This window comes from Bos indicus x Bos taurus, chromosome 21 (assembly GCF_003369695.1).
Source record: "Bos indicus x Bos taurus breed Angus x Brahman F1 hybrid chromosome 21, Bos_hybrid_MaternalHap_v2.0, whole genome shotgun sequence".
Taxonomy (NCBI): Eukaryota; Metazoa; Chordata; class Mammalia; order Artiodactyla; family Bovidae; genus Bos; species Bos indicus x Bos taurus.
Window position 1 is genome coordinate 22,058,096 of NC_040096.1, and position 27,624 is coordinate 22,085,719.

General features: G+C 46.1%; 1 protein-coding gene across 3 annotated transcripts in view; it reads right to left on the minus strand.

The window, feature by feature from the left end:
* Positions 1–27,624, minus strand: part of CRTC3 (CREB regulated transcription coactivator 3) — a 96,066-nt gene that overhangs the window by 18,429 nt on the left and 50,013 nt on the right. For all 3 annotated transcript variants that reach the window (XM_027522049.1, XM_027522048.1, XM_027522050.1), the window contains exons 3-9: positions 23,766–23,885; positions 14,207–14,268; positions 12,620–12,682; positions 10,444–10,544; positions 5,487–5,522; positions 3,590–3,675; positions 1,355–1,404 (exon numbers count right to left, since the gene is read on the minus strand). In XM_027522049.1, the coding sequence (XP_027377850.1) occupies positions 1,355–1,404; positions 3,590–3,675; positions 5,487–5,522; positions 10,444–10,544; positions 12,620–12,682; positions 14,207–14,268; positions 23,766–23,885 (518 nt within the window). The remainder of the gene's footprint in view (positions 1–1,354; positions 1,405–3,589; positions 3,676–5,486; positions 5,523–10,443; positions 10,545–12,619; positions 12,683–14,206; positions 14,269–23,765; positions 23,886–27,624) is intronic.

A 27,624-nucleotide genomic window follows, 5' to 3' on the forward strand; every position in this document is an offset into this window, starting at 1 on the left:
AAAGCTCTCGGGGGCGGGGATGAGGAGTTGAAAGTACGCAGCCCCTTCTGTAATTTAGGCCTGTGGGGCCTCGATCACCCATCTGCCTGAGGATTGAGCCAAAACGAATTCTTGAGAAGAATCTTCAGCCCTCACTGTGGGGATGACCTATACCCCTAGGTGTGCTGGTCTCACCCAGTGGGCCTCCTAGAGGGCATTCTGACTTTCTCAAGAGGTCAACCCTGATCTCAGCTCAGTGGGCTGTTCACTGCATGGGTTTATATTTAACTAGCTGAAAAGAATGCCTGAGCTGCCATTGCTCAGGAGGGTGGGCCCTGAACTCAGGGCTGTTAGACAACAGGGGAGGTGAGAAAGAAGGACGGCCTGAGGTACTACAGCATGAGTTCCTCTGCAGACCGTCAGACCATCTAGAAAGTGCACCTGCGCTCAGCTAGGTCATGCAAGAGGCCAGCTTTCAAACCACATGGTTTGGCTTTGGAAAGAGCTGCCGTTCCGAGGTTTTTGTTCCAAGCCTGGGGGGCAGCCCTGAGGGTCACTGGGCCCCCTCCCTGCCCCCCATGCTCTCAGGACCCCACCGTGCACCCCAGGGCTCAGTCCTCTCTGTGAAGAACCCGAGAGAGGGCCCTCCCCATGTCACTCGGTGAGTGCACCTTCACGGGTCTGTCAGTGTGTGGGCCTCATCACCTCTGTTGTCTCCACGTTCTTCCTTGGTCCCATCTCCTCAGGAACGTTTTAATCTTTTAGTACTACACATATTTTTTTTTTGAAAGCTGTCTCTCACATTTTTCAGGGAGTGAAGTTGTATACTTCTGAATACATTAATTAGCTGTTCCACAGAAACTCCTTTTAATATCACAAGTTTTCCTATTTAATCATCTTCCATTAGTTTAAAAAAATGTGGTAAAAATAAAATGTACATAACACAAAATCTATCCCTTTGAGGTTCATGGTTTTGTGGCATTCAGTATATTTGTGCAAACTCTCTTAGGCAACTTCTGGCTCACCAAGCTGCCAGCGGCCCGCGGATTCCAAAGGCGTGAGGCTGGCGGGCTCCCTCAACGCCTGCAGGCCCTGGCTTCCTCCAGTGGGGCTGTTTGTTTACCCAGAGTCGGTGATGTCATTCTCAAACATATTTATGGCAGTTTTACTTTTGCAGTTATGTCATATAATTACTTTGAACAAATGAAATATGAGCATACCAAAAAAGAGCTGTTGTTTTTGTGAAAATTCAGTTGACTTTCAACTCATGTAATGAGTGAAATTTCTCAGTGTTCTCTGATGAAGCAGCGAGACATTCCTTTTGGTAAAACCCTCAGGACGGCCCTGAAACAAGAACTGAAAGAACCTCTCTTACCTGCCACCTCCCACATCACAGGACCGAGGGCGCCCAGACAGGGACTGGATCTGGGGAGAGACATAGGAAGCCGGGCTTACTCACTGTAAAGCCAGATTCAAGATTTTAAAAACTGTCATTGCAGGTATCCTGGGGCTCCAGTCAGTCAAGTGGAGAGCCAGCATATAGAAACAGCATCCTCACAAAGCAGCCGTTTAAGTTTTGACTAGACTTTTCCAGGCATAAGGGAGGCAAGATACTAATAAATTTTCTTAATTTGATGCTTCTAGATGATTCTCTTCTAAATGAATTATTTGCTTATAGAAGGCCAATATGCTTCCCATAGAGCTTTTAAATAGACATTCATTTTTTAACGAGCCTCGGAGGAACAGAAGAAAAAAGAGACATAAACTAGAGTGAAGAAAGAGGAAATTAACATCTGAAGAAAAGAAATATTTCAACTAAAATCTAAGTTAGGGGGATTTCTTTTTTTCTTCCTTGCCTTTTAAAATTCACTTCATCTGGCAGCGCTGGGTCTTAGTTGCGGCTCCCGGGCTCCTCAATCCTAGCTGTGGCATGGGGGACCTTCTAGTTGCGGCATGTGGGACCCAGTTCCCTGACCAGGGAGGGAAGTCAGGGGTGCCCTGCACTGGGAGCGGGGAGTCTCAGCCACTGGACCACCAGGGATGCCCCTGGAGGGTATTTTCAGTTTATTTATTGTCCCATCCCTGCACCTCAATGTCTGGCAACAGGTGCTCAATATACACTGGGTTGGCCAAAAAGCTTGTTTGGGTTTTTTTCCTAAGATGTTACAGGAAACCAAACGAACTTTTTGGTCAACCTAATACATGCTTAAGGAAAAAAAAAAAAGAATCAACCTATTGACTCGTCTCTTCTCACTGAAGTGATTTATGGAGAAGTGTAAATCTGTAACAGCTAAGGGAGATGAGGGGGATTCCCTGGCAGTCCAACACTTAGGACTCAGCGCTTTCATTGCCTTGGTCCTGAGTTCAATCCCTGGTCAGGGAACTAAGATCCTGCAAGCCATGCGGCACAGCAGAGGAAAAAAAGAACTAATAGGGATGAACACCTCTTTCTATAGAGAGTACTTCTTCCCGGTGCTCAGAGGAGACTGGCTGCCACTGACCCCTCTGTGGGGAAGACAGCTGTCCTCTGACGAAGGCCTCCAAAACCACCAGCACCTCCTGTGGAAAAGGACAGTGGGCTTCTCCTGTGTCTAAGTATGTGAATTTTTACATCTCTTTCCCCAAAAAAGACAGAATGTCAAAACATCTTGCTTTTACAAAAGACCTTTCCAGCCCACCCTGATGCTAACGACAACTTTGGTAGACCTGGCAGAAGAAACTGGCCCACAGGAAGCCTGCCCAGGCGGCAGTGGTTAAGCACGAGACAACACGAACAGCCGCAGCACTGAACCACCAGGGAGTGCCCCTCATCCCACTGAGCTCTTACGGACCTGCAGTTCTCCATTGCTCGTTTCTGGGAGAAGAGTTGAGTCAATAGGTTCATTCTTTTATTATTATTATTTTTTAGTGTGTGTGTGTATATATATATATATATATATATGTATATATATATATATATATATATATATATTAGGTTGTCCAGAAAGTTCATTTGGTTTCCTTTTTCTCAGGGCTGGGTGGATGGGTTGTTTTCTTTCAGAGGTGGCAGATTCCGTATGGAAGAAAGCCTGACTTGGGTACCACGGGACCCCCCTCTCTTCCACAGCAGGTGGCTTAACAGAGAGGGAGCCATGGTGGAGACAGGGGCAAGTACTCAAAGGTCTTAGAAACTGTTAAACAGAAGACTTCTTTCTGACCTCCAGGTGACTCGGGTCAAATGGGTTTCACTAAAGAAAGGAGTTATCTGGTGAACCAGCCATTATGGACAGAAGCTAGTGACTGGCAGCTGGTGTTGGCTACAAAACAGAAACATCTGCCTCTGACTTGTAACTGGGTTTCAGCACTTCCTATAATATGAAAGAGACAGGAGGGACCAACCAGTCTTTCTGAAAGAGGGAATTCACATGAGAACTAGAAAGTTAAGAGATGGTTGTGCTAATTCATCGATATAATTATGCTTGTTTTATTTGAACCATCATCCCCTAGTATATTCTTCTATCTCTGTCGCCAGACTTCTGCTCTACTTTTTTCCCCCAAATCCTCTCTGGGACTTGACGCTGATCTCTGAAGGGCAAACATGCAGTGACAAGGAGCACAGCTGTCCACCCACCTCCTTGGTCTCCCACAGCTGCTTCGGGAGTGGCTTGGGGACGTTCAGCAGGTTCTCTTCCCTCAGCGGGCCGGGGAAAGACACCACTGAAGGGGAGAAGAAGCACAGTCGCCGTGTTAGAAGGCCCCCCACCGCACCCCCACCTCTGGCCCAACAAATGACCTCTGTGAAAACGGCTGAGTTAACACATATTGACTGTCTACTACAGATGGTGTTTTGAGTGTTACTGTGGGGGATGCATGGGTGAGACGTGAATTCAGCCCCTGAGGATTTCATACCCTACACATGGGAAAGGGTGGCATGTGGATACCCATGTCTGGAAGGAGGATGGGGGAAGGCCCCAAAGGTCGAAGGGCTCAGTGCTGCTCTGGGTGGATCAGGAAGAGCCCAGTCTCTAGGGCTCGGCACTGAGGGCAGCCTTTTAGGGACACAGGAAACGGCCATCCCCAGAGAGAGAGCAATATGAACAAAGGCTGAGAGAGAGTGGAGGCGATGGACAGCCACTGAGTATATAAAGGAGAAGGGTGGGAAGGTCAAGGTCAGGTCAGGGAGGGCCTTGCAAACCTGGTGAGGAGACGATGGAAGAAAAGGGATGAGGGGGGACCCACAAAAACCCAGGAAAGAGGGAATGAGGAAGATAACAAAGAGAGAAGAGGAATATTCCATGGAAGACAAGGTGGCAGTGAAGATGCCTGGTCCTGGGCTGGGTGTGGGGCAGAAAGAGGAGTTGAGAACCCAGATGAGGAAATCTTCTCCAGGGGATCTTCCTGCCCCAGGGATCTAACCCAGGTCTCCTGCATTGCAGGTAGATTCTTTACCATCTGAGTCACCAGGGAAGCCCCTGAAAGATAACATCAGATGACAGGAAAAGTTGCAAGGGCTGCGTGAGATGACTTAAGGCTACTCCTCATGAGAGTCTGGTCACAAGAATATGGCTGGAATGGACTACAGCACTGTAAAGGGGATTGTTTCCTTGGAGAAGTTCATTGCTTTTTGTCACTTCATACCCAAGACTGGCTGTAATTCTTCAAAGAACTCACTGGGGGAATGCAAACAACCTTGCAGCCATCGCTTTATTTCTGTCCTAGTGGATTAGATATTTATTGCTGTTTCAACTTTTCATGATTTTACTCCTGGCCTGAAATGGCCTTCCCAGAAAGGAGTACATAAGATGACGAAAGAGATGTGCACCTCTGGCACAGGAAGCGCCCCATTTATCACAATCCCTGTAAGTCCTGACCCCTGCGGTGTATAAACCTAATTTAGTTGTTCACTTTCAGATTATGAAAATTAAATTTCAGGTTATAAAATTTTAGGGAAAAGAAAACAGTGCCTGGTACTGAACTAATAAATGAGCTGTGTCAGGCCTTCATCTGTCGATGGCTTCCAGAGTCATTTAGTAGATCCCCAACATTAATCAGCTTTATGAAACTCATTATCTTCTATAAGGTTTGCAATTTCACTTTGCAATCACTTTGCATTTTCCTCACATTATTTATATCTTTCGATTACTGGCTCACAAAACTTTCTAAACAAGCTGAGAAAGACAGCTGAGGAAGGAAGGATATTGGAACAACCAATGGCTTAAGTGTCTCATCACTATTCTCATGTGATCACAACTTTTGCTCCCCTGTACAGCCTTGTGACTATGGGACCATGGGGACCCAGATGACAAGGAGCCTTTGTAGTCTAACCACACATTTCCCTTCTCGCGGCTTTGATCAGGGCTGGCCTTAATTTTATAGAGCATCTCAGAAAAGTAAACCAGTCAGCACTTGTCAGCGTTTTTGGGAAGTCCAGAAAACTTGAGTATTAACTAGATCAGATGTTAAGAGGAGGTTATGTACACGACAGTCAGCATCCCACTCAGCACAGGTAGGTGAAATCAGATCATTACCTTCCCCATGCACGTCATTCTCACCATCACAGAAACCTAGTGGGAAAGAAAAAAACACTATTATGCGGTGCTTTCACATTTATTTATTCATGAATTCGTAAATCTTTCTGATTCAAATAGAATTTTGAAAATTCCAAGGCGATTTTGGTATAGTGATGTTCACTCAGATGGCATCAGCATTTATACTAAACTTAAAATTGATAGAACTAACTTCCAACCAGTCCATTCTAAAGGAGATCAGTCCTGGGTGTTCTTTGGAAGGAATGATGCTAAAGCTGAAACTCCAGTACTTTGGCCACCTCATGCGAAGAGTTGACTCATTGGAAAAGACTCTGATGCTGGGAGGGATTGGGGGCAGGAGGAGAAGGGGACGACAGAGGATGAGATGGCTGGATGGCATCACCAACTCGATGGACGTGAGTCTGAGTGAACTCCGGGAGTTGGTGATGGACAGGGAGGCCTGGCGTGCTGAGATTCATGGGGTCGGCAGAGAGTCAGACACTACTGAGTGACTGAACTGAACTGAATTGAAGTCTAAAGTTGGTGCCTGTCTACTTTTCTTTAAAATTATCTCCATCTTTAAAATCTTTTACTGCCTCTGTCCTGAAAGAAGAACAGTTTACAAAGTCTGAGAACCTCTAACCAAATCACGAAGAAAAGAAAGAAGTAATTTAGAGAGTGAAGTAAAAAGGCACAAAGTGTTAGCCGCTCAGTTGGGTCCGATTCTTTGTAACCCCATGGACTGTAGCCCACCAGAATCCCCTGTCCATGGGATTTCCCAGGCAAGAATGCTGGAGTGGGTTGCCATTTCCTCCTCCAGGGGAGCTTCCCAATCCAGGGATTGAACCCACGTCTCCTGCAGCTCCTGCACTGGCAGGTGGGTTCTTTACCACTGAGCCAGCTGGGAAGTCTATACACATACGTGTATCCCCTCTGTTTTGGAGAGATTGTTCTTGCAGTGGAATGTGAGGTAGATTGAAAGGAGAAAGTCTGAAGGCAGGAAGACCAAGTGAAAAACTTCCATAACAGTCCAGGCAAGAAGGAAATAAGTCGGGGTATTTATTGGTAGCGAGGACAGAAAAGAGGCAGCAGGTTTGAGATACACAGCAGGCGTGGAATGAACAAGACTTGGCTACTCAATGGGTGTGAGGGGTGTGGGAATGAGAGTAATTAAAGACAATTAACTCCTGGTTCAGAGTTTCGGTAACTAGAAGGATGATGGTGGCAATAACCGATGTGTTAGCACCAAGTTAATATATAAACAAAATATGTGAGAAATGGAATGTTTCCTACCATATCAGTAAACAAAGGCTGTCACAGTCACCAGCGATTGCAGCCACCAGGGAACCCAGGAAGGAAAAAATACCAGCCCTCAGACTACAGCCACTCCCCATGGTGAGCCCTGAGGAAATTCGGGATGTGAAAACACAGGATACTGGCCCCGGACAGCTGAGATGCATACGAAAGGAAGGATTTCAGTGAGCCCAGACTCTTGCACCTTCCCATACACAGAAAAGCGCTAGGTTCCTTAACCTGGGTTATCTGGTTTTCTTTAATTAACCACAATCTTTTGATGTTCAGACTACCTGCCCTTTGTTGCAAAACTCCTATATATCCTGGCTCCTTCTGTCGCCTCCTTAGAGCAGTCTCTCAAAGCTATCTGAAATGCCATCTCCCGGCTGCAGTCCTCATTTTGCCCAAATAAAACTTAACTCACAGCTCTCACGTTGTACGATTTTTTTCCAACATATCCAAGCCTGGATTTTTACTACTGGATGAAAAATATCAGATGATACAACTATAAATAAAGGGATAAAAATAAAAGGGAACGAGTTGTGAGTGGGTATCCAGAAGCAGAGGAAACATGGATCAGCCCTGCAGGGGACAAACAGCCACGACCAAGGCTCATGTGTGCTCCAAGAAACCTCGCGGACCAGGAGCCACGGAGGGCCGACCTCCTGAACGGAACTGAGACCGCCTTCCCTCTCCTCACCCTCATGCCTGACGAATCGAAAACACCTCCCAGCACAGCCTGGATCTGCTGAACAGAGGTGGAGGCAGGGGGCAGAGTACTTAACCAGAGTGTCTCTCTCAGGAAACCTCCCCATTCTGGGCCCTCCTGCCACCTGCGTGACACCTCTGCCCCCTCTTTAGATCTCAGATGCCTTTGCCATCCCCCTCTTCCTCCTGTCTGTGCAACCAAGGCTCACCTCTCTCTCGTTTGTTTAGTCACTCAGTTGTGTCTGACTCTTTGCGACTCATGGAATATATAGCCCACCAGGCTCCTCTGTCCATGGGATTGCCCAGGCGAGAATATACTGGAGTAGGGTGCCATTTTCTTCAACAGGCTCATTTCTTTCAGGGTTATTTGCATTTTAAGCCTTCATGGTGCTGGTCAAAGGTATAGTATTACCTGTGGTAAGATCACTGGGGTTCAAGGCAGATCTCCTTCCCTGGGAAGGAGCTCAGGGCTGTGTTTCTTAAGGCTGGTGAGACTCAGCCTCTACAGCTCTGGGTGCTAAGAAGACAACCATCATGCCTTGCTCTGCCCTTAGCTCTAGACTACTACTCGAAAGGGCAAGGACCACCCTGGCCCCTTCCTCCACTCGCTAGTGATGAGCAGAGGTGGGTTAGGTACAGTCCTAGACTACAGGGCAGTGGGCAAGTGTCACAGAGTGCCATCAGGCTTACCCATTCAGGGGGTATATGTGTGTGTGTGTGCACGCGTGCATGTGAGTGTGAAATGATAATTAAACTGCACATGCTGCCAGGGAAATGATCAACATTTTTCTTGACAAATTCTGGATAATTAAACAAGAAGAGAGAAATTATAAAAATCTTGCTTGGTTGCATAAAAATCTATTTCTCTCATTTCCATCAACTCTTCACCAGGGATGCCTGTCTCGCAAACTGAATAACCATTATGAGAATTACTAACCATGTATCAGCCTAATGACTGTGTCTTCTTGGGACACAAACTTTTGCTTGTGAATGTATCACAGCTTTCTGCTCATGTAGTTAAGCTGTCAGCAGATGCTCCCTTATGATCTGCTCAGAACCAAAAAAATAGTGGGAACATTAATTGAGGCTACATCACTATGCTCAGGAAAGATTCCCAGGGAAAAGGCAGTTATTGCTTTCTGCTTGTGGAGTCTAATTCCCAGCTTCAATTATAATTTTTCCCATCACTTTTTAAATCTTTACTTTATTTGGTCGCTCCTATAATAAGAAATACCTTTTTGCAAAGCTAGTCGATATTTTTAAAAGTCTGAAAGGAAAGCAAATGAGAAACTTTCATGAATGACAGGGGGAGAGGGGAAAGACAAGAAACTATTTAAAATAGCTCCCACCAACAGATAGAATTCTCCAGAAATAATTCTGATCCTTGGAGACTTGAGTAATATTTTAAACACACTGGCTTTCCCATGTAAACACGGCCATATTTGGACGTGTTTCTGAGTTCTGCTGCACTTCCAAGGCAACTGAAGCAGGGACATGGTTCAGACGTCCAGGCTGGAGGTCGGCCTGCCTTCCACAGCTGTCAGATACCGGGGTACAAACACAGTGGGCTCAAGCTGCTGATGTGAAAAGCAGGGACCCTGGGACTCTGCTCCAGGATTTCCTTCTTTCTTTCTGCTTTCCCTATGGCTCCGTTGTAGGATCAACGCTGACACTCTGTTGCTTTTCTTATTTGTCCTCACTCACGCCTTCTGACACTTCACACCTCTTCCCTTGCAGGCAACATCACTCTTAGGGTAAATACTTCACTTGATTAATCACTTGCTTTAGCTATTTTTCTTCCTCTCTGCATGCAGGCCTCCAAGTCTTGTTACTTAGGATTTCCTTGTTCCCTCTAAGCTTTTAGGCTTTTCTAGAGAAGCACAGACTTTAAACAGAGGGCAACACGAATACAGGCATGGCAGAGGCAGAAAGGCAGCTCTTTCTTGGGAATTCCAGATCGAAGTCTAACCGTCTGGTTCCCTCCCAATCCAGGGAGACCAAGACCTTGCTGCACCTTTCTTAGGCTTATATATTCTCCCCCTCTCTTTTATTTTTTATTTTTTTTGACCATGCCATGTGGCAGACATGTAGCCTGCCAGGCTCCTCCATCCATGGAATTCTCCAGGCAAGAATACTGGAGTGGGTTGCCATTTCCTCCTCCAGGGGATCTTCCCGACCCAGGGGTCAAGCCCACGCCACCTGTATCTCTATATCACAAACGGATTCTTTACTGCACTGTGATTGGAATCTGATCAGATTTGGGTCATTCTGGAAGCAGATGGCATGACTCTTTCCCCTACTCCTGGTCACCCTGGGGAGGCGGGACAATGACCTGCAGCAAAGTGGGCAACAGGTGAGCTCCCACTCCTCTGGCCCCGGGGCTGGCCCTGCCTGCAGGGCTCCCGCCGTGGGGGCCACCCTGGGCCAGGGCTGCTGGCCACTCGGGGAGTCAGTGTCCCTCTGGGGTTTGGTCTGAATAGACATGGCCCCCCAGAGAGAAGCCACTTCCTCTTATCAGGAGGAAAGGTGGTATCCACCTCCCTGTGTCACTTCTGCTTTTATTTCTCAGTTTGTCCAGATCCTGGCTGGAAAAAGGGCTTTCAGAGAACCCGACATAACACTGGACTGGGAAGACAGGAGACTGCAAATAAGGAGACCAGTTAGAAAGTTGCTGTGAGTCCCTGTAAAACTGATGAGGACCTTACAATGGGAGAGTGTGGAGGACACAAAGTCTGAGGGCCGAGAGACGCCAAGGAGGACCTGCAGAGAAAGAGGTGGGAGGGAAGGCCCACTCTCACCTCATCACGAGCACACACACACCTCCCTGGCCAGGAGCTGTTCTCTGTGGAAGAAGAGCCAGGGAAAGGCACATGGTGTAAGCTTGTCTCTCCCCCTGCTCCCCGAGGACAGAACAAGACGGCGCAGTACTGGCTGGCATCCAGCCTACGTGTCTTACCCACGTACGAGGCAGGCCAGGCCGACTGGCCTCCTCCTCCATAGGGGTCCTGGGGCTTGGTACTCAGAGCGCTGGTGTGAAGAGCAGAGTCAGAATTGGTCCTAAGGGGGAGGAGGGAGAGAGAGAGTCTGGCTGAAAAATCCATTTTTTCCTTAGTGAAAATGCAATATTCTTTCCTGAAAATTACCAACGGGAGAGAAAGCAGGAATAACCGATTTACAATCATCCATAAAATGAGGGGTTTGGACCTACCTGCAGTCCCTTACAACATCAGCCTCTGAGGATGACCCACACCCAGAAGACAGCAATTTGTACTTGTGAGATTTCACACTTTGAAGCTAGTGGTGTAACGATATGGTTCAACAAGGAAGACACTGGATTCATGGCTTTCTTTAAGAAACGTTCCATCTTTCCTCACAACTCAGAAGATGGCTGTGGCCAATATATTCTCTGCAGCTGGGCTAGATCTTCTCCATCTGGGAATAACTCCTCCCCTAGGAAGGATCACCAAAGCAGTGGCTTTCCAGCCCTTCCAGGGAGAATACAAGGTCGGGGCGATTTTCAGAATAACCCTGATGTGTTCCCTGCCCTTTCACTCTTGCCCTCACGAGCACAGCGGTTTTCCAAGAGCCTTGGGACGTGCAGTGTCAGTGCAGACAGCGCACAAGCAGAGGATCGAGCTGTCTTCAAGAGACACATAAAGGGGACAACGCCTCTCTTCTCAGTGATTTACTTTGTTTCAGAAAATATAACTGTGCTTACAAAAATATGATTTATGTTGACATAAATGAGTTTATTTATGAGTAATGAGTTTATTACTGCTATTTCTAAGTGTATTAATAAGTATCTTCTATAAATCTCTCAATTTAATTTCCAATATCAATAGCTAAATACAAACAAATGTATCCACACGAACAAACACTGTTAGAGGGCCTCAGTGGTTTTTAAGATTGTGACAGAATCATAAGACAAAAATTGGGGGAACTGTTGAACTACAGCAAATTTCTGAAATTCTCCCAGACAGTTGCAGTTTACATGAAGCTTTGACTCCAAGAGACATTATTTACTTGTCTCATCAAGGGACAAACTGCCAAAAAAGAACTTGTGTGAGGCTTCAAATTAGCCTAAAATGCTTCTCTGTGGGCTGTTTCAGGTGATGCCTTCTGCAGCCACTAAGCCCCGTGGCTGGACTGTGTACCATGGCTGGGTTGGGTTTACACAAGGGACAGGCAGTTCAGAACCAGGATGAAGCAGCAGCAAAAGCAAGGATTCTGGGACCAGGGAGCCTTGGGTTCAGATTCAAAGAGACTCAAGAGAATATCAATCAAATGCAGAGAGACAACTGGGGAAATGTGAATACAGACCGGGTATTAGATAATATTAGGAATTATTGTTAATTTTGTTACGTGGCATAATGGCATTGCGTTATATTGTTGTTGTTTTTCAAAGGTTCCTATCAGCCTTATAGTGTTAGAGATATCTGCAGGTGAAATACTCTGGCTGGCTGGTGGTGGGATAAGGGTGGGAAGGGAGGAGGTAGGGGTAGACACAGAAGCTAAAAGATGGGCACACGGAATTCTTGGAATGCTTTTCCCTTTTGTGTATGTTAAAATTTTGCACTGAAAAAAAATTTTTTTTAATCCCAGTTCCATCACATATTAGCTAAGCAACCTTGGACAAGTCATTTGTAACTTCTTAGAACAGAAAGTCATACTCATTCTTGTAGAATGTGATCAGGATTGAACAAAGTGACTTAAACACTGGGGTCCAGCTTGAAGTGATGGTTTAATGTGGTTATTGAACGCTTATGCTTCCTTGTGTTTCTTATGCATCTTATTTAATCCTTGCAACCATCGCTTGATGTAGGTACTGTTATCTTCCTTTTTCCAGATGAGTAAACTGAGACACAGAGAAGCCATGCAACTTGCTCAAGGACACAGAGTAGGAGGCAAACTGTCATTCACTCAGACTTCATGTTCTCACAGCTACATTGTCCTGAGCAGACGTTCACTACACGGTGGGAGATTTAGGTTGCTTCTTTTTAACACTTCGTATAAACACAACCCATTGATATAAGAGTACTCTTGCAAACAGATGATAGATTAAAAAGCAGCAGGATCAACAGGGTGATTTGCCTTCTTTAAAGTTTATTTCTACTAGAAAACAAGCTATGTACCTGTTGAGTGCAGATGTTAGCCTGAACCCAGGGTGCTTCTCTTCCTTCCAAGGAGGCTGCTGCCTTTAAAAACCAGAATAACATAAAAAGAAAAGAAGTTCAGTCCACAAGGAGAAAGGGAAACCTCAGGCCTGGGTTTGAGAACCAGCCCTTCTATTCACTCAGCTGCACAGCTGCTCTCTCCAGGTCCTGTGATTTCTCCCTTCTATGATAAAAACTATCAGAAATTCATGCAAATAGGGCAAGCAAATGAGCCAGCTGGGCATGCAAGGAGGTTTTTGGTCTTTTTTTTAAGCAGCAAACAAGCACTTTTGAATGCCTTTCGAAATATTTCAGATCCATAACCAAATCCTCTCTGGGGATGTGAGGCCTTATTCCAGATGTGTGAAAAACTACCCCTCATCACATCCCCCGAGTATGTGCATAGGGGATGCCTGGCAAACCCTGATACAGAAATGCCGCACTCCTCTACAGAGGTCCATAAAGAGGAACGTAACTGCTACAGTAATCCAATGTTTGAAAATATTAATCTAACTAATCCTCATGCTCTAGAAAGCATAGGACATTTTTCTCTTAAATACAAATTTTTTACAATCTCAAATTGGAAAAATCTTTTTATGATTTAATTAAAGAATCTGCCTGCAATGAGGGAGACCCAGGATCGATTCCCGGGTCAGGAAGATCCCCTGGAGAAGGGAATGGCTACCCACTCCAGTATCCTTGCCTGGAGAATCCCCATGGATAGAGGAGCCTGGCGGGCCACAGTTCATGGGGTTGCAGAGAGTTGGACATGATGGACTGCCTAACGCTTTTATGACTTAAAATAAGATACTGTGTTTATTCTACAATCATGGATCCCAAGATTCTTAAGGGTTGCTGAAAACCTACTTGCAGTAGGGGCCTGCTGTTATCCATCTTCATACCTGCCTTTCCCAGGTCCTGACTACATTATCCACAGTAAGTGCTGTCAGTATCTGCCCCAAGAATAGATGGAGAATGCACTTCAATCCAGGGAGCTAAAATTTTTCAACATGTCCATTTCAAATGCCTCTTAAATCTGACCAGGTGATCTGAAAATGATATCATGCATCCACTGGATGTAACAATCTTTTCAGTTAACTCTATATTCTGTCACCTCCAGTACTATTCCAAAAAATACTCAATTTGGGGGTATATATTCTCTACATATAAAAATACTCAAAGAGACCCTAAATCAAATCCACTATGCAAATTACAGTTTTAGGAGCTTACTATGGCCTCTGTTTCTTTCAGTAGCTTACCATGACACCTTTATATATTTAAATATAATAATACCAACTCAGACTATTATGTTGGTCAATGTATTCTGAATGTGTTTCTATTTGGTCTTTAAAATGAAGACCCAGATTGATTTAAATAACTTTTAATTTTAGACTTTCATATAAGCCCATGATTATATGTGGAGAGACTTAAGTTTTATAAGAGAAAACAAGAGTCTGTGCTTTAGATTAGAAATTTCTAAAATGACCTCTGAGGCGGGTAAAATAAAGTGAGACTGTCCAAGCACAGCACACGCCCATCATATCTTTGAAAATATGACTTGCTTACCTGGGCCAACTTTCATCCAGGGGCTGTGAGGCGTAATTTGCTCCAAGCGTGCTACCATCGAAGTAGAAATTTCAATCAAGGAAAACCCAGATGAAGGGGAAGTTGAGGCAGAACTAAGAGGCTGGAGTCGCGTGGAGTTCCACTGCTGAGTTTTCAGTTTGTATCTTTATCTCTATACCCGACAGCTCTTCCTCCTACTTCGGCTTATCAACTTCCTCTGGAAAAGTCCATTCCTCTATCTCCTAACCAGCACCATCTTTGCGTGATTCACGTGGGGTGTTTCTTTTTTTTTGCGAGCCCAAGCTCTTTTACTTCCAAGGACTGCCCGCACCCCCATCCGAAACCTGGTTTGGCTGTCGCTCTGTGTGGGCCTCCCTGTCCACAGAAGGTACCCACACCCAGCACTTCCATTCAAGGTCACTTAACCCCTGTGACTAGTTCAGGGATGGACTCATGATACAAACAGGGGAAGAAAGGACTATCCCCAGCGGAGGTGGTGAGCTTGGGGACCATGTGGGCCTGGGTTTCTCTCCCTGGAAGTCAAGGTAGAGGTGGCACCCCCCCAGATACTGAGTCTCAGTGCTACTGTACGGATCCCTGGATCTAGCCCTCTGGGCTTCTAGTAACATAAGCCAATAAATTTCTTTTTTCTTCAAGTTGAGGGTTCCTGTTTCTTATAACCCAAAGAGAGCTACATTAGGTTTATTGAGAAATGTGAACTTCCTTAGATGGTCAGGTGGCCTGTTTTATGGATTCTATATTCTTCACTGGGTCTAGCCTGCCTTAGAACACATTCCAGATGAAATGGAAACAGGGAAAAACAGATGGGATGCTATACTATATGTGCTGAGTACAATAGAGCTGTTTGGTTAATTTAATTATACTCATAGAATACCTTCTCAAAACATTCTAAGTCATATTATTCTCCTGTGATCTTCGGTGATTCTGTATAAAAGAAGCCATCACCATCTAAGGCTCAGGAGGTAGTGGGGGCCTTGATGGAGAAGAACTATCATGCAGGCAGAACCTGGCATTAGTAAAATATGGACACTGATGAACTCTTAAGGAAATGTTTCCTCTGCCAGAAGCACTACGATCACAAGTTTCACTTCCTGTGTACTAGTGTGGTCATGTCTAGTTACCTTCTTTCTGAATCTGAATCTTAGTCAATGCAATAAAACAGAGGTGCTTTCAGAAGAGAGACCAGACGCTTCTTCAACATTAACTATTAGGCTATGCAGGAGACATAAGAGGCGTGGGTTGGATCCCTGGGTCCGGAAGATCCCCTGGAGGAGGGCATGGCAACCCACTCCAGTATTCTTGCCTGAAAAATCCCAAGGACAGAGGAGCCCAATGGGCTACAGTCATGGGGCTGCAAAAAGTTAGACACAACTGAAGCGACTTTGTACATATGCATGCATGCAAAGTACAGGTCGGAATGGACCACAGTAGGGGACAGAAGAGGAAAAGGTGAAGAAGAAACAAGAACGTCTCTGAGAGGAAAAACGGCGGTATCTTAGTTGGCAGAACCACTAGGGAGAAGGCACTGGACTTTTCTCTTTTCAGCAGATTTTAATGAACCTCTGTCCAGAAATACTTAATTCTGAAGCAGAAATTTACCACTTCTCTCAGGACACTGCCACCTTTAAAGTCATTAAGTCCACTTGTCTAGAACCTGTAAACAAATCAGAACACAGTGGTGTATTAGTAGTACAACGATCAAACATCGATCATTTCAATGTTGAGGAGTAGGTCGGCATGTTAGCCTTTCTGATGTATATCAACAACATGGAAACGTGGTGAATTTCTGAAATTTTAATATGACGGGGCTGAGGCATCAAAAGTTAAAAGATGTGACCTCTGAGCTCTCTCAATTCTCACCATTCATATCTCACTTAATGGGTATTCAAAACCCAACACCTTATTGGCATCAAGAGATGCCCTAATGTTAGCGATCACTTATGTCAGTTGTTCTTGCTGTTGTTCAGTCACTAAGTTGTATCCAACGCTGCGACCCCGTGGACTGTGGCCCACCAGGCTCCTCTGTGCATGGGATTTTCCAGGCAAGAATGCTAGAGTGGGATGCTATTTCCTTCTCCGGGGGATCTTCCTGGACCAGGGATTGGTACATGTCTCCTGTATTGGCAGGCAGATTCTTTACCACTAAGCCACCAGGGAAGCCTACTCATGTCAGTGTGTGTGTGTGTGTGTGTGTGTGTGTGTGTGTGTGTGTGTGTGACTCAGTCATGTCTGACTCTTTGTGACTCCATGGATTGTAGCCCACCAGGCTCTTCTGTGCATGGGATTCTCCAGGCATGAATACCGGAGTGGGCTGTCATTTCCTTCTCCAGGGGGTCTTCCCAACCCAGGGATGGAACCCAGGCCTCCTGCACTGAGGCGGGTGCTATACTGTCTGCTTTACTGCCCCTCATGTCAGTAGCTTACAGCTAAATTCAACAGAAGCAGCTTAGAAAACGCTTATTTGCTCTTCTGAAGATCTGAGAAAACTTTATTCAGGTGGCTTTAATCACTCCACAGTACTAACATGCCATGAAGAACATCCTAAATAGACAGAAAAAATACCCTTATTTGTAAACTAGAATTTACCATTCAATTCAATGAACATTTCTAGAACGCCTGCGAGTTGCCAGGAAACAAACAGAAGAGCAGCCTAGGTGACAGGGAAATCAAGTCAGATTAGCCCCTCATCCGTTACCACCTTGAAAGAAAGGGAAAGTGATAGTCACCCAGTTGTGTCCCACTCTTTGTGACCTCAAGGAGCTTGCCAGGCTCCTCTGTCCATGAGATTCTCCAGGCAAGAATACTGGAGTAGGTTGCCTTTTCCTTCCCCAGGGAATCTTTCTGACCAGGGATTGAAACTGGGTCTCCTGCATTACAGGCAGATTCTTTACCATCTGAGCCACCAGGAAAGCCTCCATCACCTCAGTTAAACCTAAGTCAAAAAACAATCTACATTATAATGGATCTTTTGATTTATCCCCCTGTGCGCTGCTTTTCAGCTCCTTTTCGGGCTCTTCCTCTTCTGCCTTCAACCCTAATGGTCCCAGAGTTTCTATGGCCTCACAGTCTCTCAGCCCACATCCGCCTGCATTGCTCTCAAAAGCATGTGATGGGGAGAACAGCTCGGTTTCGTGGGTACCATGTAGAGTGGGAGCAGGGTGGGAGGCTGGAGAGAGATTCCGGGTGCAGCCACTTTGGGAAGAGCACCTGAGGAGACTCTGAGAGGCAGCCCCCCTCCTCTGTCCTCCATTCTTGCCTTGCTCAGTCCCATCCATGTCTTTGGCTCCATCCATCACCCACAGTCCAGTAACTCGTGAATCCATACTTCCAGCTCGCCACAGTTCTCATGAACTCCAAGCCCACCCTTCCCACTGCCTTACTCAGCTTCTCCACCCCCAGCATCCCAAACTCTACCTCCAACCCCACTCGTCACGCTGCCTCTCCTCTCCTCATCGTGCTCCAGTCCATCGTAAGTAATGCAGGGCGCCCTCCACCCAGGCGCTCAGGTGGAGATGTTGGTCACCCTGGGCTGTTCTCTCTCCCCAGGCCCTGCGGCTCTGTGGAGGAGAATCCTTCCTCCACGTTCCCGACCCAGTCCACCCAAGGGACTCCTGTTCCTTCTCAGCTCAGATAACGTTAGAGGGGAAGGCCTCAGTCACCGAGAACGTTCTGCCCTTCTGTTGATGAGACAGGACATCTGTGGCCCATTTCCCTGCACGTGGGTGGGGTCAGTGAGCCTCAGAAACCCCACACAAGACCCACCCTGTCTCTTCCCCAGGCTCCCTAGTCATGGCTGCATGGCCCAGTTCTTCTTTTGGCTTCCTGTTCCCATGCGGGAAGGGCACCTGGGGCAGGGCTCAGGAACTGGGGCAGGGCTCAGGAGCAGCCTGGGGCGCCAGGCTCTCTCTTCCCCTCTGGAACTCCGTTTTCTACTGGGGCTGTGGGGCTGGCCTGTGGTTGTCCACGCTGCTGGCAGGGTTCCTGAACTCTAGGTCTGCTTAGTAGAACCCACATTCACTGAGACAGGTGTCAGGGCTGGATTTAGTATATAAAACCAGTCACCATTTGGTTCCTTCCTAGTTTCTTAACCATGTCTTCACCATCACTCAACTTCCTCTGGTCCTCTGGCTTCCAATGACGTCCTGCTACAACACATCTGCACGTCAAACATGAAGGGAGGCACGGGAACAAGATCTTTTTTGGTCCTTGTGTGTATGAAGATGTCTTCCTGTTTCCCTCAGCACACGAGTGACGAACGGGAGATGGGTAGAATTCTGAAGTCTGACTCTTTCCCCCTTAAAACTCTAAAAACTTGCACTCCCTTTGAGACGGAAATCTTTAATGGGTGATAGGTAAAAACTGGGTTTAGTGATCAAGTAAGATTTGGAAACTCTGGGTTAAAGTTTCTTAACTGCCGGGCTTCTCACAGCCCTAATATAAAACTGTGAAGCTTCCATAAGAGACATAGTCCAACATGTCTCAAATACAACAGGCGGTGCCCTTTGAAGAAACAGTTTTGTCCTATAAACCAATGTTCTAACATTTTCATCTCCTTGTATGAACAGAACCAAAGCAAGGCCTGCTCCAAAGAGGAAAGCCACTCCTAGCTTTAGTGGATCTCAAGGTGGTCTCATCATGACCATTCATTCTAGTTTTCCAGATGCAACACACGCTCCAACCTTGCTGGCAATATAAGTAAGAAAATGTCTAGACGTTTGTTTTTCTCTCTTCCTAAAAACACATCTCTTTGAGAGGAAGGCACTTCTATGAGTCACTAGTGTGTCGTCCTTCTCTTCTATGTACAACCCTCAGGTCTGAGATCATATGACAAATAAATATGTAAATTTATGTTAATTGTTTGGAAACTCAACAGGATGGTGTCTGGGGTACACGTTTGCCCCTTCGAGGAGTGAGAAGGGCTGCTGAGGGCACAAGCAGCTGCAGGAAGGCGGGAGGGCCTCCCTCTGAGTTCTCAAACCCAGACCCTGAGTCGGGGACCAGTTAGCGCCTTGCCTCTGTCCTGAGTGTGGCCTGGACTGGAGCTCAGCTGGGCAGCGCCCTGGTCTCTGCCTGTGGTGGCCCCATGCCCATGGCAGAGCGCAGAGCCCAGTGCACCAGCCTTCTCTGTGACCATGGCCGCCCACCAGAGGAGGAATGCCCTGGTGCCGGTGCTCTGCTGCTTGTGTCTGGCCACACTGTTAACAGTGTTCACTGTATTTGCAATCACTGTATCATGAAACCGACCCCTTCCTAAGCCAGTGTACCCGCGATCTAAAATAACACCCAAGCCAAGAAACAGCTAGAGTAAGAAAATTCTGGGTACACGTCTTCTCTTTGTTCTAACAAAGATTCAAACCACTGTTAATCCTTTCAAATGATAAAACTTCATTCAGGAGGTAATAGACTGGTGAGAAAGGCAACCATTTTAAGCAAATTATCACAAAATAAAATGAATGCAGGCCATGAAAGGAAAGATGGCACTGCAGCCCTCTTCCCCATCTTTTCTACATATTTTAATATCTTCAACATAAAATCATTCTACTTTTACATTTTACTAGGAGCTCAAAGGAGAAGGCAATGGCAACCCACTCAAGTACTATTGCCTGGAAAATCCCATGGACAGAGGAGTCTGGTAGGCTGCAATCCATGAGGTTGCTAAGAGTCGGACTCGACTGAAGTGACTTAGCAGCAGCAGCAGCAGCAGCAGGAGCTCAAAACTTTGGCCACCTGATATGAAGGTCCGACTTACTGGAAAAGACCCTGATGCTGGGAAAGACTGAGGGCATGAGGAGAAGCGGGTGACAGAGGATGAGATGGTTGGATGACTTCATCAACACAATGGACGTGAGTCTGAGGAAACTCCAGGAGACAGGGAAGGACAGGGAAGCCTGGCGTGCTGTAGTTGATGGGTTGCAGAGTCAGACCTGACTTAGGGACTGAACACAGGAGCTCAAGGTCCCTTGATTCCTCAAAGGAGACTCACTGTTTATTCATGGGCAGACTTACACTAAATAACTCTTTTAAGTCAGCAGATGTCCAGTCCTGGGACCCCCATTAGGTGCTTGAGAGAGAGATGCCTCACGGTGTGTGAATCAGATGTGTACTGTCTGATGAAAAACTCTAATTCATCTATATATTTATTTGGTTCCTGCTTCTCCTCCCCTTAGGAGGTGATCTGCTTTGCAGCTGCTCTCATGAGTTGACCTGGATACATGGTCAAGTTATATAGCCTACGACTTACTACCTGAAAGGAGACAGTAGCCTGCACATACAGTGAAGTCTCCCTCTCTAGCACTTTACACAAGCTATTCCCTCTGCCTGAAACATTCCCTCCAGGGGTGTCTTCCTCTCTATCACTTACAACCACCTGAAATTATTTTGCTTTGATAATTTTTTTTAACCTGTTTGCTGTCTGACATCGCCCACTCAGGAAGGCAGAGACACCGCTGTCTCTCTCACCACGGAGTCCCCAGTGCTTAGAAGATGAGTACCTGTGCAGAAAACGGGTTGTGTGAAAACACCTGTTCAATAAATAAAAACACTGTCCTCTCACATGTTACCTAGCCTTCAAGCCTCAGGTTTTCCTCCAGGATGCCTTCTCCATCCCCCAGGACTGGTTCGGGCTGTGTGGCTGAGTGTGCACAGCCTCCAGGCGGTGGTGCCTGCAGTCGCCACACTGAGCCTCTCCCGCTAGACTGAGAGCGACTAGAGGCCAGAAGTGCATGATTCTCTGCCGTGACACCCACAGAATGTAAATGGCGCCCGGCACCAACTGTTTTTAAGTGAATGACCATTTTTCTCTGTTGCCTTTCCTCAGTCTCCTCCTCTTCTAGATAGTCTTCTAGTTTTAAAAGCTATGAGAGCTTCCCTGGTGTTCTAGTGGTTAAGCATCCACCTTGTAATGCAGAGGACACTGGCTCGATCCCTGGTTTGGGAAGATCCCACATGCTGCAGGGCAACTAAGCCCACGTGCCACAACTACTGGCTCCCGTGTGCCTAGAGCCTCTGCTTTGCAACAAGAAAAGCCACTGCAAGGAGAAGGCTGCGTACTGCAACTAGGGAGGAGCACCTACTTGCTGCAACTAAAGAAAGCCCTCTCAACAACCAAGACCGAGCACAGCCGGAAAAAAAAGCTATGAGACAGCTGTATTTAAAATGAATAACCAAGGACCTACTGTACAACCCAGGGAACTCCGCTCAGTGTTATGTGGCAGCCTGGATGGAAGTGGGGGTTGGGGGTAGAACGGATACATGTATATGTATGGCTGAGTCCCTGCACTATCCACCTGAAGCTATCACAACATTGTTGGCTCTCTGGCTATAGCCAATACAAAATAAAAAGTAAAAAAAACACAATAGCTGTGAGGAGGACTTTCCTGGTATTCCAGGTTAAGATTGCATACTTCCAGTGCAGGGGGAGCAGGTTCAATCCCTGGTGGGGGAATTTAAGATCTTGCAAGCAGCAAGGTGCAGCCAAAATAAAATAAAAATTTTTTGAATTAAAAAGCTGTGAGTATATGCATATATTTAGACTATACTTGTTGTAAAAAAAGATCTGAGGTAGCCATAAATATATCTATATGTATTAAAATATTTAGAGAGAACATCTCTGAGAGAAAGAGGGAACTGAGAAATTAGGAAAAGACAAAATGTTAGTCACATCAAGCAAAGAAATACACTAAGTCTTTTACTAGAAAATTCCAAGCAATTTAGACAATGGTTTGATGGACAACCACCTACCTGAGTGTGAATTTGCTGAAGAACTGCCTCCATTCTCATTTCCCTTTTGCATTTCTATCTAAAAGTTATGATACATTCCAGAAAGGAATTTGAGGGATGTGTTGGTGGTTAAATGGTAGAATTCCCGCCTCCCAGAAAGGAAAGGGAAAGAATCAGTCATCATTCTTGCCTGCTCTGATAATGGCCGCATGATGTCAGGAGTCAAGGCATCTTGGTGGACTTGGGTGGGGAGCCCCTGGGTGGGAAGAGGGGAGAAGCAAACATCCTTTGGGGTCCTTATCCTCACTTCAGATTGACAAAAAACTGTGAGAAGCCTGAGGGCTAGACAAGCAGTGGGAGTTCCTCTGTGTCCCCACACCTCCTCCACGGGGGTCTCTCTTGAGTGTGGTCCTGGGGGCGACTGAGCGCTGGAGCAAGAAGGGGGCCCATGCTGGGGGGGTCGGACAGCTTGACTTGAGGGTGAATCTGGGCCCTTCCAGCCTCAGCTGTGGAATTTGGGGCAAGTCACTTTGACACTCAAGTTTCCTCACTGGGAAATGGGGGTTAAAAAAGCAAACTGCCCAGTAAATTTTGAGTTCATCTAAATGATTATGAATTGCCTAGCACAGTGCCTGGCATGAGTAGGTGCTTGGTAAACACGAGAGCCCTCCCCCCACTTCCTGCTTTCTAGGCTGCTGAAGCCAACCCTACCGTCACTGCCAGGAACCCAGCTCTGCAGCAAGACTCACCCCGCCTCTCCTGCCTCCCTCTGGCCCTGCGGGTGAGAAGAACGAGGGCAGAGTGCAGACTCTCCTGAAATACCTACCTGTCTCCTCTCCCGCAAATCCCAGCTCAGGCCTGTTTCCCAAAGCCCTGTGCACACTGCTGGACCCCCAGACCACGTCCTGCTCTGGCCTGATAAGTAAAATTGTCCGATGAGTTCATAGCCTCCTTTTCTGTCTTCCTACTTTACAGCATAGGATTTGGTGTGAATAAATATCACTATGCAAAATTCTCCTAAATACCAGCTTTGTATTTTAGTTGTCATTGATTGAGTCTGAAATTCCCTGCTGCTGCTGCCGCTGCTGCTAAGTCGCTTCAGTCGTGTCCGACTCTGTGCGACCCCATAGACAGCAGCTCACCAGGCTCCCCCGTCCCTGGGATTCTCCAGGCAAGAACACTGGAGTGGGTTGCCATTTCCTTCTCCAAGGCATGAAAGTGAAAAGTGAAAGTGAAGTCCCTCAGTCATGTCTGACTCTTCATGACCCCATGGACTGCAGCCTACCAGGCTCCTCTGCCCATGGGGTTTTCCAGGCAAGAGTACTGGAGTGGGGTGCCATTGCCTTCTCCCCTGAAATTCCCTAAATAGAAAATTATATAAAAATTTCTTCCATAAGTTCTAGCAGCAGGTCAGTGCATGAACAGAAATAAACATAAATCAGCTATCTGTATGTCTGTTTTAGTGTGACCGACTAAATCTAACCTGGTTTAAAGTCAGGGTTAATTCTGATTTTTGTCAATGTCTGAAGAAAACGCTGAGCAGGCCTTGCAATGGGGCTGAATGACAGGCTGTTTATGTATAGTTACTTCATTAGATGGAACTTTATTGACACTTTCATAAAGTAAACACCTACAGGGATCCTTCCAGTTTTCAGTCGCAGAAATGTTTCTAGTTTCCAAGTCACTTAGGTTTATTGCCTCCATTCGTCAGATGAAATGAAGATTTGGAGGCCAAAAGGAAATTACTGGGAAAATAAATTCTGAAAAGTTTTCAAACATTTCAAAACTTATCCTCTCCTCAGACAATGAAAAAGGATATCTGTCGTCCTGGCTTGTCCCCGGATCGTCGGTGAAGGGGGTGGAAGCGAGTCCGGGACGGCCTCTCCACCAGCCCGTGGTGGCGGGTCCCTCGCACGCTGTCTGCTGGGTGGAACACCGGCTGCAGAGAGAATGAAGAAGAGTTGGTTGGCCTGTGACTGTGACATTGCCACTTGTCATCAAGAACAACAACAACTCTTAGCAACAACAGATGACAAGACCGACTTTATAGTTTTACTGGTGTCTGTGACTCTGCCTTGAGTCAAGGTGAATCAAATGCAGCATGGAGCTGTGTCTGCATAATCACAGAATAATTTGAAATAGTCTTGGGACTCCCTAGTGGTCCAGTGGTTAAGACTGAGTTCCCAATGCATGGGGCTGGGGTTTGATCCCTGCTCAAGGAACTAGATCCCACATGCCGCAGCTAAGACCCAGCACAGCCAAATAAAAAAATAAATTAAATATTTAAAAAAATAAATGAGTCTTTAGTGTGTGAAGATGGAAGTTGAAAGAATGACTTTTTAAACACTATCACAATTTGGAGACTATGAATTTTTATACAGAATCCCAGTGACAAGGAGGTATGCATGAAATGAAAAAGAGGTATGCTTAAGACAGAAACGAAGTGGGTACCTATGGCATCCGGCATGCAGAAACACAGACACAGCATCCAGAGATAAAATGGGGTATTTATGGACTGGGGACTACTGGCTTACACAGTCTTTTTTAAACTCACTGTCTTTTTTAAACTCAACAATGTTTAAAAACTTTTGGGGCTTCTAGTGAAAAGTCTGAACGTTTTAGCCACACTGGTCCCAAATTCCCACACGGCAATGGGGATTGAAATTGAGAGTAGCTGTTCTCTGCAAGTGGGACACCACACCACTTTGATGACTTCTTACGTTAGATGTCTGAGTTTGTGACCCCGAGTTAAGGAGGAAAAAGAGAATAGTACCTGAATACTAGTGGGAAACACGCAACTCGCCATACCCCAAATGGTACAAATGAAAATATAAACAGATTCAAGATAAAGTCATGGTCAATAAATCCAAAGTCCTTTGTTAAGGCAGGCTTGGAGTACACTCTTCACATTTTTGAGTCTGGCATCATAAAAGGCAAAGCTTTTTGATTGGCAAAATCCAAATCCTAGGGTGCACCATTATATTGTACATAATGGGGCAATGTGTATACAAAATTATGTCAGAGGTGTTTGTGATATACATGAAAACAGATTTTCTTTCATGTAAATTGAATCATAGGTCAAAGAGCTAACTTATTATGAAAAGAACCCTATGATGGAGTATGTCTTTCTAGGGGAGTTCCTTTTAGTTAAGAACTAGCCACTCATTTTGCTGTTAAACATACGGATTTTCATATCTTGGATTTGGGAATGACTCCTATTTCTCCCAAGGGGGCTAATGAAACGTTGGGGCTGGTTTAGTTGAACAATTCTTTTACAATCCAAATCTATCAACACCTAAAATAAAAAGATCTTCCTGAGGAACACCTGTGGTACTGGAAGAAAAATATCCATTGCGATAGGCAAGATGGATGTTGAGCTCAGAAGAGAGAGTACGCTACTGTAGGAATAATAAACTGAAACACCTTTGTTCATCAAGAGGCTGAATACCCACCGTGCACTTTATCAGAACTTGTTCACACAACAGACATAATTTTAAGAGATGGATGACTTTGTTCCAGGACTAAAGAAAACAGAGGTCTCTCTGGTGATAAAAAAGAAAAAAATCACACAAATGGGAAATGTACTTGAAAACAACATTTTCATTTAGAAGTCTTGGAGCACAACTACGGCCAGACTGGACTCCCAGAGGCCAGCGAATAGAGGGGGCATGGAGGGTCTTTAGAAAGGGGTCCAAGGGGATTTCTCTGACAGTCCAGTGGTTAAGACTTTGCACTTCCACTGCAGGGGGTGCAGGTTTGATCCCTGATTGGGGAACTAGGCGGCCAGAACACTAAATTTAAAAGAAGAAGAAGACGATCCAAAACACAGAAAGCTCTTGGAATGTCTTCCAGGTTTCCTATTACACATATATTTTCTATTTACACTTGTCTCTTTTGACTTAACCCCTGTTGGCCCAGATCTGGTATTACTTGGATGCAGTGTGTGTTTGGTGGGATACTCCGCCTACATTTGATAATTTCTTCTCTTCTTCCCTGTGGCACAAGTTCAAGTCTCTGCCTGGGCCAGCACAGGTTTCCCCACAGGCCCCCAAGCACTAGAAAACAGATGGGAATGGACCCTGATGGCAGCAGTGTCCTTGCTGGCAGCTGAGGGAACTGAACTCAGGGGTGCCAGCATCAACAGCCTGACAGTGAAGTTTAGCACTAGGAGGCTCAGCAGGAACCCTAATAGCCAAACAGTGGCCAGAGAATTCTGTTTTGCATTGTGACTGAACTGCCAAGGGCTGCGCACGGAGAGGAATGACCGAGTGGTAACCCAAGGCAGGGCAAAGGTAGCTTCTGGGCTTATGTCCCCAAACCTGAGAGAGGGTAGATGGGTGGAGTGCAGCCTGAACACCAAGGTTCCAGAAACCTTAATAGTAGAGGGCAATGAAGCTGGGGTGAGAGGGTCAGGGTGGTTCCTGAGTTGGCAAGCAGGAAGCCGCAGGTGATCCTTACTTAGTTGCTGTGGTTGGACTTTAGGCGTGCGTGCCTGCTCAGTTGTGTCCGACTCTTTTGCAACCCTATGGACTGTGGCCCTGGACTGTGGCCCGCCATGGGATCCTCTGTCCATGGGATTTTGTAGGCAAGGACACTGGAATGGGTTGCCATTCCCTCCTCCAGGGGATCTTTCAGACTCAGGGATTGAATCAGTGTCGCCTGCATTGCAGGCAGATTCTTTACCTGCTGAGCCATTGGGGAAGCCCTTGAACTCTGTGAGGAGGAAACAAATTTAAAGGGGCTCAAAGTACTACCGGGAGTTGAGTGTCCACGTGCAGAGTCCTGGTCTCAGATCCTCCCCACTCTGTAGGACTGCATGCTCCTGACGTCTCTGAAAACATCTCTATGTGGCCAGCAAACTGGTTCAGGTTTGCAGGCATTAGGGTGGTTGATGGGGTGGGGGTGGCAGGGCTAATGCTGACATCAGAGCTCTTTCTGGGATGAAACAGGACATGTGGATTTGCCAAAAGCAGCAGCCCTGTGGACTTGCAGGCCAATGTTAGACAGCACCGTGTTCTCCCCACCAGGACCGAGACCTCAGGCAGGCACCACCTGCTGCCAGCCACCTCACATCACCTCAGCCTGGGGTGAATGGCTGGGCCTGGCAATCTTTTCCTAGGAGAGGAGATCACTTCCTCTAGTTAGGCACTGCTGATCTATCAATGTGACCTACATTTGCATTGGTTCTTTCAGCAGATGCACAACACCGCCAGCGTATCATTAAGTTTGCGGTTAATTGGAAACCCCAGATCTTTCTCACGTGACTAAGAAACTGCAAGCAGATTCCTACGAAGCCCATGTTTAGTCCTGAAGTGAGCTGAAGTCTGAGAACTGGAGAGCTGGTTATTGCCAACTCAAGGAGATGATCATTATTAAAGGTATATATGCTATAGTATATTATATGTATGTCAATGACCAAGACATTTTTCCTTGCAACAGAGTCAATTCTAGCTTACAGCTATATTTCTATACAGTGTTCTTAAAAGCAGGAGAAATGTAATTTGCAAATTTTCTTGAGTGAAATACAGATTTCTAAATGCTAGTAGGATGACCAAGTACCTTCTTGCATTGTCAGAAGTTCTGAGTTTTTTTTTTTAATAGATTTAAAACATTTTAGGGGTACTTCCCTAGTAGTCCAGTGGCTATGGCTCCACACTGTCAATACAGGGGCCCTGGGT